At 42.7% G+C, this 13,880-nt stretch overlaps 1 protein-coding gene across 1 annotated transcript in view; it reads left to right on the plus strand.

The window, feature by feature from the left end:
- Positions 1 to 13,880, plus strand: part of SLC12A5 (solute carrier family 12 member 5) — a 111,407-nt gene that overhangs the window by 36,360 nt on the left and 61,167 nt on the right. Inside the window, exon 4 of the mRNA XM_073683911.1 lies at positions 7,634 to 7,780. Within this exon, the coding sequence (XP_073540012.1) occupies positions 7,634 to 7,780 (147 nt within the window). The remainder of the gene's footprint in view (positions 1 to 7,633; positions 7,781 to 13,880) is intronic.

The raw sequence follows: 13,880 nt of genomic DNA on the forward strand, positions 1-13,880 counted from the left end.
TGCTCATTCTGGGTTTAGGAGTCTAGTGGGTGGTCGAACTCACTGATTGACAGCTATCTATATGCACATTCATGCAAGAGAGGTGTCAATAATTAAAGGAGTTGACCATGCTTGGGATAAAAGTCTGCAGTCACTCTATGTGACTACAGATTGCCGAACCGTGACAGTGTGCGCTACTGACACTGTCCTGAATCCCCAGTATTCCCTGTTCCAGTCAGCAATCATGTGACTACACATATACAATTTGTATACTTGCGTTCAAATGCCGACTAGACGTGTCTGGCCTCACTTCTATTGAGAGAAGCCGGACATGTCTAGATGACCTTTGTCCACGAATATGCAAATCGCATACATGTGGTCTTGTGACTGCCGACTAGTACAGAAAATACTAGTATACTGTGACACGGTGCACATAGGACACTATTACAGTTTGGCAGTCTGCATCACATTGAGCGACTGCGACAACCCCTGTGACAACCCCTTTAACTAGATGATTCACCAGACCCCTGAGTCCTTAACGAGCAGACCTTTTAACAACTAAAGTTTTTTAACTTCTAAAGTTGAGTTATACTAACTATTGTCCCCCAAAACAATATATGAATATGCTCTACACTTCCTACTCTTTACCATGTTGCATGTAGATCGGACATCATTAGGCTCGGACTGGCCCACAGGGAAACAGGTGAATCCCCCGGTGGGCCCCCGTACACCCTCCTATATAAGCAGTAGTAGTCAGAATACAGTTGATTCACTATGTACAGACAAACGCAGCATCTCATCATTCATTTAACGAACTACCCAGTGTATTATTATATAGGAGCATAGGTAAATTTGTGGGTAATAAAATATTTGTAAGTAGCTGAACAGTGGGCCCCCAACGTCAATGTTACTGCTGGGCCCTTAGCATCCCAGTTCAACACTGGGCATCATGTTCAACGTTACAAGTTTCCTTTAACTGTGAATTCAGTTATATATTACCAGTTGACATACACATCTTTATCTAGAAGTCTCTGTGCTTGGCTTATCCATTAAATGTATCAGAAGAAGACCATCTAGCCAATGATCCATACAGTGAGTGTAATTATAAAGAATTTTCTTTCATCTGACTGCATGGGATATAGAAGGATTAGTACAAACAGCATCAATATTCTTCAATGATCAGAAAGAGAATGGCCACAAGGGCTTGGCTAATCGTAGCTGCAGGGAAATTTGAAGGTTGTGGCCTTTAAGTAAGCCTCCCTAGGTGACTATCGACCTGTAATATACAGAAGCAATAATGTTTGTAGATTACAATGGAAATTTATGATGCTATTCGTTTGCTATACTCTAGTGTATCTTTAAGATACTAAGAATGATTCAGTGAAATGCAAAATTTTAAAGCAGCAAAATAAAGACAATTATTAATACTCGTTATCTGAGTAGGTCAAATCAATTAAAGCCATTATGGTCCTACAAAAGCATGCCCATTACCCAAGCTATATAAATAATAGTGTCAGCTTCCATGGATTAAATGACTATTTATCACAGACATGACAATGAAGCAATGTGTGCAAATCAGGACTGTGGTATTCATTAGTCTTTTCCTTCACTATGTAGCGCATAAGTCTTGTACATAGTGAACAAAAGCACTCTTAAGCAGTATTTTCCATGTACTAGTGGTTTCCATTGTCTGAACGTACTCATCTCTATCTAGTCATATTTAAAGGAAAGCTATCATCAGAAAACGACCTGTTGATTACGTTTTTGTGCTAAATGTTTTTTGGGGGCAATTATTTTTTACATAGCATAATCTGTATTAAAAATTAAAAAAATAGAAATTATTTTTTAGGCTGTAAACTTCTTTTGTTTCAGGAAACAACACGTGTACATAGCCACAATTGTCAGACTCTAACCCTATATTTTGTATTGAAGTGTCCAATGAACCTGTGTGTAGGTGTTTGTGTAGGGAGGGGAAGAAGAGTCAGCTGTGATTGTGATTGCTGGATCCTGTGGGTCCTCCATAAACTCCCATTTTGAGAAAATAAGTGCTATGCAGTCTATACATGTGGCTGTACTAACAAATGGGGAGTGCTTCTCAAAGGAGCAAATTCCATAATACTTACATATTGGTAAGTGTCACGAAATCATATCTCCAACACATTAGTTAAAATATAGAGAAAATGGACAATCCCTTTAAATGACACTCAGTCAATAATTGCCACAGATGATTCTCCAAAACATGAACTTTTTGTGGTGTTTTTACAAAAAGACAACCCCTGACGACATATTTTACTGGCCAGAAGAGCAGACAACCACTAAGTAAAAGACTCTTCCGCTCTGGAAGGGCATGGCCAAGTATTACATGGTTGCCAGTAAATGTGATTTGTAATTTATGGCTAGACAAGACTGACAAAGTCACATGATAGCCAGGGATCTGGATTTAAATTTTTTTTTCTGGTTGCCTTTATGAGACAACCACGTTAAGGCCAGGAGATAGGAAACATTGGCAAAAAATACTGAGGAATAGAGTAGAAGTGTGTCAGTATTGAGTAAACCTATGCCTAGAACACAACCAAGCTCTGACCATAACAGGTGGTTGAGTACTTATCGGAAGTATTCTGACTACTTGAACCTTCACCTGCCTTTTCCATGTCTGCAAATTGTTATGCACACGCCCGGGCTGAGCGGCGTGTGCGTGTGATTGTAGTGATTCCACTGGACCATGAACCGGAGAGTGCCTGGAGGGGCGTGACTAAGTATCTGGCCGATCCGACCAAGATGGCACGACGGCATACGACGCCAGTGCACCAGGGAGAAACCGGGCAGAGGGACCAGGTGCTACTCCAGGTCAAACTCCGGACACGGGGGTTGACCCACACAGGGATTACTGGATCAGGCTGGTTAGGCTGGCGCACAGACTGGAGGGTATAGGCAGGCACGACTGGTATGCAGGCAGGCGGGTAAAGGCAAGCGCAGCTAGAGTGCAGACAGGGAGGCACTAGCAGGTAGGAACACAGGCGGGATAGGACCCAGTACACACTGGGACTCAGGAACAATACAGGTAGAGGGGTACAGGCAAGCACAGCTAGAGTGCAGACAGGGAGGCACTAGCAGGTAGGAACACAGGCGGGATAGGACCCAGTACACACTGGGACTCAGGAACAGGCAGGTTAGGCTGGCACAGACTGGTGGATATAAGCAAACACGGCAGGTATGCAGATGGGTGGATACAGGCGAGTATGCAGGCAGGGAGGTACTGGCCGAAAGGACGGGCTGGAGCACAGAAAGGTTAAGACCCAGTACAGACTGGGTCACAGAACCGCAGATGCGGTAGACAACCACAGCAGAGAGGGAACGCCCGAAGCGGTGGGCAAGAACAGAGCAGGACGGGGCTGCAGGAGCAGCGAGCACAAGCAGGGCAGGACAGGACTGCCGGAGCAGCGGGCAGAAGCAGGGCAGGACAGGACTGCCGGAGCAGCGGGCAGAAGCAGGGCAGGACAGGACTGCCGGAGCAGCGGGCAGAAGCAGGGCAGGACAGGACTGCCGGAGCAGCGGGCAGAAGCAGGGCAGGACAGGACTGCCGGAGCAGCGGGCAGGCTAGAACCGCCTGAGCGGTAAGCAAAGGAGTCAGAGCAGACTAGAACCGCCGGAGCGGTGAGCAAAGGAGTCAGAGCAGGCTAGAACCACCGGAGCGGTGAGCAAAGGAGTCAGAGCAGGCTAGGCTGAGTAGGGGGGACAGGGCTCTGTTCACACGGAACAGACAGGAAGGGAAAGGCAGAGCCAGACACCCACAGGGTACTAGCAGAGAAGTAGCGAGTGGACCACAAACTCACAAACGGGAGTACAGAGACAACAAGCAGGAGTTAGGTACGAGTTCAGACTCTGCAGAAAAAGGAAGGGAACGGACATAGAGGCAAAACAGGTAAAGGATAGGAGAGAGTTCAGACTGGAACTGAGTGTACGGAGGAGACCGACACTGCAGCGGAATACAGGAGCGGGTCTGGGAATACGGCCCCCAGAGAGGCAGGACGAACAGGCAAGGTGCGTGTTCAGACAGGACAGACAAGATACAGGAGCAGGTCTAGGTAATCGGCCCCTAGAAGGCAGGAGGAACAGGCTAGGAGCGTGTTCAGACAGGTCAGACAAGATACAGGAACGGGTCTAGGTAATCGGCCCCTAGAAGGCAGGAGGAACAGGCTAGGAGCGTGTTCAGACAGGCCTGGAAATACAGCCTCCAGGATAGGCAGACAAGAGAACACAGAACGGGACCTGGCACCTTCAGAGTGCAAGCACACACTGAATGAAACACTATGCTCAGGCAGGGATAGATGGGAGCAGCTGAGCTATATACCAGGTGACAGACAGCAATAGGCTGAGGACGCACAAGGGGTGTGACCCACAGCAGGTACAAAAAGCAGGAAGTGATCGGGCGCCGCCCTTAAGCAGCAGAAACAGACACAAACAGACAGCATGGAGGGAAGCCAGAGAGACATTCTGGACAGGAGATCAAGTGCGCGCTCTTGCACAGTGGGAGATGGACCACTATGCAAGGACGCCGCCAGGTATGTTACACAAATACTTGTGTATAAATTGTTCTCTCCCCGATACTTCCTAAATCTTTGCATTTTAAAGAGAATCTGTCAGCAGGATTTTGATATATAATCTGAGGACAGCATGAGGTAGGGCTGAGACACAGATTTCAGGGATGTGTCACTTATTAAGCTGTGTGCTGTTGTTGCAATACAATTAATGTTTATCACTAGGACATTATCACTGCCTGTCTATAGCTCTTGTGAGCCCTGGTCCGAACACGCCCCCTCCACTGATAAGCAGCTCACTGTCAATAGACAAAGTACACAGAAAGCTGTGGTGTGGGCGGGGTCAACCCTGCTACATCTAAAAACTCTGATTGTGTCACAACTGCTGCACCCAGTAAACTAAGTGATATATTATTGGAATCGGGGTCTCTTTTCCTACATTATGTTGCTATAATATGAGGTAGCAAAAACCTGGTGACAGATTCCCTTTAAGTAGTGTCAATGCATTTAATTAAATAAAAAATGTTGTAAGCTGCTGGTCAATAATATATACCCTATTGATATTTTGATTACCTAATAAAAACCACCCTGGTTTAAGGAGACAAGAGAATACATGTCATTTTGACCGTAGTACGGCCTGGTCAAAGGTGAATGATATTTTTCCTACCTGCTGCTAAGAAGAAAAGCTTACATCAATGGTGACAAACCATTTAGACTTCTAAGAGAAAATGGGAGAAATGATGAAACCCTTACCCGGAATGCTCATAGGAACACCATGGTCATTAAAAGCCAACCTTTACTGTTCAGTTAATAGCAACATGGAGTGAACCTCCAGACAAATGTATGATCCCTGAAGGACCTCTCATCTGAAATGGATTAGACTGTCTGACAGTTTCTTTAATTTCTTTAACAACACTAGTAGTAACACTTGAGTTTTACTGACTATATTTTGTGTTGTATTCTGGTAGGTCTCTGACTCTTATTTCAATATAGTTTAGCATTTCTACACCGCCTTGGCGCTAAATAATAAAATGGAAATACTACTGTATGTGCAACCTTCACAGATGATGTTTGGGTAGCACAAAATTACATAGAATAATAATAATAAACATTACCCATATAATCGTAGTAAGTCCACTCTCCAGGGGATGAAATATTCATAAATTAGCTGTAAATAATAAAAATACCAATTCACAGACCCAGCTTTAGACAAAGTGTGCTCCTGGCAAAATTGAAGGAGGGGCCCCAAAATGCACCATCAAATAGATACATTTAGGGTGCATTCATACTGATTTCAGGCCATTATAACAGTGCCAACGGGCTATATACCATCAGACGTTGCTCATTGACAGGACTGTTGACACAGACTGATAAAAAATGATGGTGAACGAACAATGGCTGATATGATCATTCTGTCCCTATGAAACATCATGTTATTGGTAGGATATCTGCTGTTTCCACAGGATGATGTTTAGCCAATAACGTCTATTTTTATGGCGGCATAAACGATCCAGTCATCGGACAAATGAGCGATTATCCTGGTTCGTTGGTTGATTACCAATATCTTTACAATGGTTGATACTTGGGAATGAGCGTTCATATGAATGCTCGTCTGTGTTGCCAACATTTTTAAATATGAATACTGTACCCCCTCCCCAGCAATCTGTTAAAAACTACTGTATATATAACCAGGTGAGAGAAGCTACAAATAGGGTGACTCCAGGTAAAATCAGGTGAGTAGAAATGTCTATAATGTCTGTAGAGAGGGAAAGCCTATACAGGTTCACACAATACATAAAAAGAAAAATGGAGCTAAATGGAGTTATGCTCCTCTTCCACAGTCCTCAAAATTGCCACAGCTACTGCTCCTGTCATACTTACAGCACCTATGCTATATTTGAGCATACAGTATTTTTGCTATTTACATACAGAATCTATGCGATATATACACAATCTACACTATGGACACACAATCTATATTATATATACACTATCCACTCTATTATGCACGAAATGTATGTTATATGCACAATATATACTATATACACAGGGAGAGTGTAAAGAACATACCAGTCTGTTCTCTCTTCAGTTCCTCAAGAGTCCCGAGGGGGAAGAACCTTTAGTCATGTGGCCATGATGTGCCACAGGTTCTTCTACCCTTCTAACCTTGGAAACTGCATTGATATATGGTATTATAAGTGCAGTTTCTGTTTTGTAAATGCTGCTGGGGCCCCTTTGGGGATGGGGGCTCTATTGTCCAGTATACCCCCCTTAGTTCTATTAGTCATGTGCCAACACAGTGTTTCCTTTCTTGGCATTTGACTAGAGGGGTGTACAAAGGTGTCAGTTGAATGCTAATTTTAATAGCTAAGCCAGCCTCCTTCTTTCTCTAATTACTGCCAGTGACAGGGAAGGGGGTGGCTTTACCTTTAAAGAAGACAGTGAGATGGCCCCCATTACACACTGATCTGGTCACATACAGTCATGGCCGAAAGTGTTGGCACTCTTGAAATTGTCCCAGAAAATGAAGTATTTTTCCTAGAAAATTTTTGCAATTACACATGTTTTGTTATACACATGTAGATTTCCTTTGTGTGTATTGGAACAACACAAAAAAAAATTGAGAAAAAAAAGGCAAACTGGACATCATTTCACACAAAACTCCAAAAATGGGCCGGACAAAATTGTTGGCACCTTCAACTTTTGTGTTGCTCCAATACACACAAAGGAAATAAACGTGTATAACAAAACGTGTAATTGCAATAATTTTCTGGGAGAAATACTTTAGTTTCTGAAACAATTTCAAGGGTGCCAACACTTTCAGCCATGACTGTATACAGCAAATTTATGAATATTTTTGACCATGGATCATATTTAACGTACTGTCCACCATTCTGTATTTTAATCCCAAATTCTGTGGTTATTAATAATTTCATCATGTCTTTATAGCAGATCTTCCCCAAAAAACAAGTTTGACTAGCGGCGTGTTTATTTGTTAGGTTGCTGTACTATAACTTTATTACAGTCTGGTCGTAATACAGTTTCATATAAGTTTGTATTTTTTTCCCACACATAAGAATTTCATTACCTTATAGAATTATTATTCTTTATCCCAGGCTCCGAGGATGGGAACCTTCATGGGTGTCTACCTGCCCTGCTTACAGAACATTTTTGGTGTCATCCTTTTCCTACGTCTTACATGGGTTGTGGGAGTTGGAGGTGTCATGGAGTCTTTTATTATTGTCGTGATGTGCTGCTCTTGTGTGAGTATGGGACTGGGGAGCAGTGGATGATGGAAGAACAGGTCATTACACGGAGGCTTTCTAATGACATGACACTAAACTCTAAACTTGTTGGATGGTAATTATATCTACATTACAAATCTAAACCAATCAGCCATAACATGAAACAAATTAACAATAGTACCTTTCGAGGTTTGGGATATTTTAGGCAGCGAATAAACAGGTCTTGAATTTAAAATGTTGGAAAATGGAAAAATGGGCAAGGAAATAAATCTATCAGGGACCAGATCATGATGCCAAGACATATGGGTCGGAGCATTTCCAAAACAGTGGGATGTTCCTGGCTATACAGTGGTTAGGATTAGAGATGATTGAACCTTTTAAAATTTGAATTTGCCAATTTTTTTCCCCAAAAAAATGAGAGAGAGGAACAGAGAGAGAGGGAGCAAAAACAGTAATAGACAATTTTTGGCAATTTCAAACCTCTTATTGTTTGAATTTGCCAGAACCTGCGGACTGCAGGAAATTTGACTCGAATTCGAATCACATTGAATCAGTTTGATCATCTCTAGTTAGTATCTGCCGAATGTTATACAAGAAAGGACGACTATTGAACCAGACTCAAGGGCATCCAAACCTTATTGATGTATGCGGGGAGCGATCACTAGACCATCTGGTCCCTCAGAAGAGCAGTTATAGACCAAATTGCTAAAAATAAATAATAATGCTGGCTATGATGGAAATATGTTGCAACACACAGTGTGCTGCAGCTTGCTGTGTAGGAGATAGGCTGGTCGTTTTACTGTTCTGGCTGAGTGGTGTACATACACAGGGTTGGACTGGCCCACCAGAGAACCGGAGAATCCTCTGGTGGGCCCTGGCTTCTCCTTCAGGAGAGTTCATAGAGCAAACCTTGCACCTGCTATGGGGCTCTTGAGTGTGGGAAAAAGGTGGGCCCTCAGAATCAAATCCTCTGGTGGGCCCAATGTTCTTCAGTCTGACACTGTACATACACTATGTATATATGCATTAGTTCCACTAGTATCATTGATATCCTATTAAAAGTAGAAGTCTTTCTCCTGATAGCCATAACAAAACAAATACCAGTACAGAAATAGGCAATCACAGCACATTTGCCACAGTAAAAGGAGATGCCAAGCAATGAACACTATAGCTGAGTGTCCTATATAGGTGCCTAGATTCCTACATTCCCACAACACAATGGATTAGGTCTGGTAGCTACTCCTAGAATGAAATATATGTAAATGTAGATGATGGATTTTTGGAAAACAAAAAATTGTTTATCACTGATGTTTTATGTTCTTCTTTATTCCAACCTTTATTTCTCAATATTACTGTATGTCTGCACCTTCCTGTTCTCATCACCCTCTCATACCGAATGGCTTCTCTCTCCTACCATCTCCATGACGCTCTTCATAGCTTTTCTTCTTCCAGCATTTGGACAATTCAATCCGGCAATTCATCAGCACTTATCCAAACTTGTCCCATATGCTACCATATAACTGCATTGTAACATGTCCTAGAAGAAGTCCATCAGATGGTGCGCACAGTCCTCGTGACTGAAGGATGTCATATGGCCTGACAATGTGTGATGCCGCATTTATTCACTATTTTGATTCCATGATCTTGTCTGATGTTACTGCCAGTGACTGTGTCTAATATCACACCCACTCTTTATAGGATCACCGCTAGTGCCAGAGCTAATCCTTAAATGAGCAGCACGGCTTCTTGAATTATCGTCTAGTTCTGGACTCTATTGCATGTGCTTATTTGGAAGTGCGCTATTCGGATAGCACTAAAATGGTAAAATGCATTCTAATCTAGGCTATTAAGTTAACGCTGTAGAAGACATTTTATTAAAGCGGCCAACTCTCAAAATGCAGGAAAATCATTTGCCAAATTGATCAAAGAGCAAACAAAGCTTCCATTAACCAAACATGTATTGTAACATGCAACCCTACTGCCCTCTCTACAGAGATGATCCTCTTATCAGAACTAAGCCTGTCATTTGGCACAACCAAGCTTTAAGGTATCACAGAGTATCTGTGGTTTTACATAGGACTACAGGTATCACTAGATTATTTCAGTTCACAAACAGTACAATAGATTACATTGTATTAAATATCAAATTTAAATCAGCACTGGTTATAAAACAGATCGGTCTCATGTTTTTTGCAACCTAATCTGAAATCACCATAATAAAGGCAGAGAAACCCTGATTCCAGCGATGTGTCACTTACTAGGCTGCTTGAGGTAGTTTTGATAAAATCACTGTTTTATCTGCAGGAAATTGTCACTAGAGGACTAGTACGCCTGTTGACATGTAGTCCTTCATATTCATGAGCTCTGTATAACCCCACCACTGATTGGCAGCTTTCTGCCTATGCACAGTGTACACAGAAAGCTGCCAATCAGCAGGGTTATACAGAGCTCAGCCTTCAGAGAACTAGTAGATCTGCAGCAGATAAAACATTGATTTTATCAAAACTGCAGCAAGCATCCTGGTAAATGGTGCATTGCTGGAATCAGGGTCTCTGCCCCTACATGCTGTTTTCAGATGGGGTAGCAATAACCTGATGCCAGATTACCTTTAAAAGTAAGATCTAGAACTGTTTAGGCCTCCTCAATGTCAAGCTATGTTCATATTGCTTTTCTGTAGAGAATTTTGGGGGTTCTGCCGAATCCTCCTAAAAACGAGATTCAGACAAACCCTTGATAGGGCCAATGAATGCAATGACACAGTGTTTAAATATCACCTTACCAAATGAATACAAATATTGCCATATGTAACTGGCAGTTATATCTTAGTTATTGTCTGTTATGACATCCAGTGACTAAATCGGGTACTGCACCCTTTGCTAATATGATGTAGCTAACACGTATATTTTGATGAACCCTTGCAGTTAGACTAAAGATTGATAAATTTCCCTGGTCCAATGACTACATTGTCAGATTGCATTGTCTCAAGAGGCTGTAATAACAAGAAGATGGTGGGATAGAAGCATACATCATGCAGACTGTCCTGCTGTCCGCACTGCGATACAGCTGCTGTGAATGGGGGTGCAGGTGTCAGATGTCCCCATGCAGCCCTTGCCTGAATGCAACACCACAGTAAATACAATCATACCCTTAGTTCTTTGTGGATTTATCTGTGCATCCATTTACATTTCCATCATATGTTGATTCTACTTTCACATGTTTTCAAGTGTGAAAGTAACTCTTCTGAAAACCCAAGGTATAATCACAACCCACCCTTCACACTAGCATCACCAAATAATAATTAAAGAAGCCATTGGCATATAACTGTATTTGAACAAGAAAGTAGAGGCATATTGTTGCTTGGTGGTGCAATGCTACCACACCATAACCCAACCTCTACTTCTCTACTGGGTGGTGCTACACTACTACACCATAACCTAACCTCTCGGCTGGACGGTGCCACACTACTACACCATAACCTAACCTCTCTGCTGGGTGGTGCCACACTACTACACCATAACCTAACTTCTCGGCTGGACGGTGCCACACTACTACACCATAATCTAACCTCTCTGCCGGGTGGTGCCACACTACTACACCATAACCTAACCTCTCTGCCGGGTGGTGCCACACTCCTACACCATAACCTTTCCTCTCTGCTGGGTGGTGCCACACTACCACACCATAACCTAACCTCTCTGCTGGGTGGTGCCACACTACTACACCATAACCTAACATCTCTGCCGGGTGGTGCCACGCTAATACACCATAACCTAACCTCTCTGCCGGGTGGTGCCACACTACCACACCATAACCTAACCTCTCTGCCGGGTGGTGCCACACTACCACACCATAACCTAACCTCTCTGCCGGGTGGTGCCACACTGCCACACCATAACCTAACCTCTCTGCTGGGTGGTGCCACACTACTACACCATAACCTAACTTCTCTGCCGGGTGGTGCCACACTACTACACCATAATCTAACCTCTCTGCCGGGTGGTGCCACACTACTACACCATAACCTAACCTCTACTTCTCTGCTGGGTGGTGACACACTCCTACACCATAACCTTTCCTCTCTGCTGGGTGGTGCCACACTACTACACCATAACCTAACCTCTACTTTACTACTGGGTGGTGCTGCACTACCACACCATAACCTAACCTCTACTTCTCTGCTGTGTGGTGCCACACTACTACACATTAACCTAACCTCTACCTCTTTGCTGGGTGGTGCCACACTACCACACTATAACCTAACCTCTCTACTGGGTGGTGTCACACTACTACACAATAACCTAACCTCTAACTCTTTGTTGGGTGGTGCCACACTACCATACCATAACCTAACCTCTCCGCTGGGTGGTGCACACTACTACACCATAACCTAACCTCAAGATCTCTGCTGGGTAGTGCCACACTACCACACTATAGCCTAACTGCAAGATTTCTGCTGGGTGATGCCACACTACCACACCATAACCTAACCTCTATTTCTCTGCTGGGTGGTGCCACACTACTACACTATAACCTAACCTCTCTGCTGAATGGTGCCACACTACTACACCATGACCTAACCTCAACCTCTCTGCTGGGTGTTGCCACCCTTCCACACCAGAATAACCTATACTTCTCTACTGGGTATGGTAGCCACTATTCCAATATTGGCAGCCAACCTTTCTACTAAAAAGAGGTTCCATACCTACCATCCCTCAGTATTGGGTCTTAACACCTGTAGGACAGTCCTTTGCTGGGTGTTGCTAGGACATCCATTTTATAAGCTGGTTTGTCAATGTAATATAAACATGAAATATTGTTGGGGAATTAATTTATTCAAATTTTATGAGGTTTGACCACTGTATTTTCTTAAATTTTAAAGGACATTTACATGTCTCAAAAACTTAGAGTCTTTAAAACTTAATAATATATATTTATTGTCACTTCTGGAATAATGGACATAGAGAATATAAGACCATTACTTCTAGATTAAGTAAGTAAAATAAATAAATAACCTCCCCAGTATATTTTTGGAATGTGAACGGAAGCCATAGTCCTTGTGGGAAACCCATACAAATAGGAGATACATACAAATTTTATGCTGAGGTGATCCTTGGTCAAGTTCAAACCCATGACCTAAATTTGGCATTGAAGGAAAACAATACTAATCAATGAGTCACGAGCTTCCCTAACACCTCTAAAGAGATATTATCATGATCATTTTATGGTAAATCAATAGGATATAGCAATCAGTAGGTTCTCTGAGCCTCTAGCCAATCTGGATAATGAAGATACTGAGGTCTCCTTAGCAAAATAAGTTAACGTTGAAGGATATTTTGGCAGTTGGACCCCTCTTAAAGGGTATCTGTCAGTAGTTTTTTGCTATGTAATCTGAGAGCAGCATGATGTAGGGGTGGAGACCATGATTCCAGTGATGTGTCACTTAATAGGTTGTGTTGTGCTGTTTCAATAAAAATCAATGTTTTATCATCAGGAGATTATTACTACACATTTAGGTGTCTCATGCCTCCTGGTCAACTTATTCCGTGTAACCCCCGCCCCCCACCACTGATTAGCAGCTTTCTGTCAATGCAGTGTACACAGAAAGCTGCCAATCAGTGGTGTGAGCGGGGTTATACAGGGCTCAGTATTCTGAGCACTGCTAGCTCTGCAGCAAGAGAAAACTGATTTATCAAAATGACAACATGCAGGCTTGCAAGTGACACATCACTGGAATCAGGGTCTCAACCCTTACATTCTGCAGCTCTCAGATTACATAGCAAAACCTGCTGACAGATTCCCTTTAAGCAATAAGCGATGGAATATCCTAGTTTAGTATAGTTTGTAAACCTCTCCTTATTAGCTGACCCTAGATAAGTAATACTTTTAAGCATGGGAGAGTTCCTCTAACCTGGAAAATATTGTTTTTTTTCCTGGTTTTCTTGACACAAGCTCTAAGGTGGTTTACAACACTTGTATGGCCATGTGGGCAGTTTATCTATGCCGTCAGGTGAATGCACCAACATAGCAAACAAAACAGTACAATATCATATTGCTTGGTATGTCAGTGTCTAATTCTTCTATTAATGTTCTGTCATATGATGTCTTCTATGTTTCATTC

This window comes from Phyllobates terribilis, unplaced genomic scaffold (assembly GCF_046119375.1).
Source record: "Phyllobates terribilis strain yellow unplaced genomic scaffold, ASM4611937v1 Scaffold_5__5_contigs__length_657084704, whole genome shotgun sequence".
Lineage (NCBI taxonomy): Eukaryota > Metazoa > Chordata > Amphibia > Anura > Dendrobatidae > Phyllobates > Phyllobates terribilis.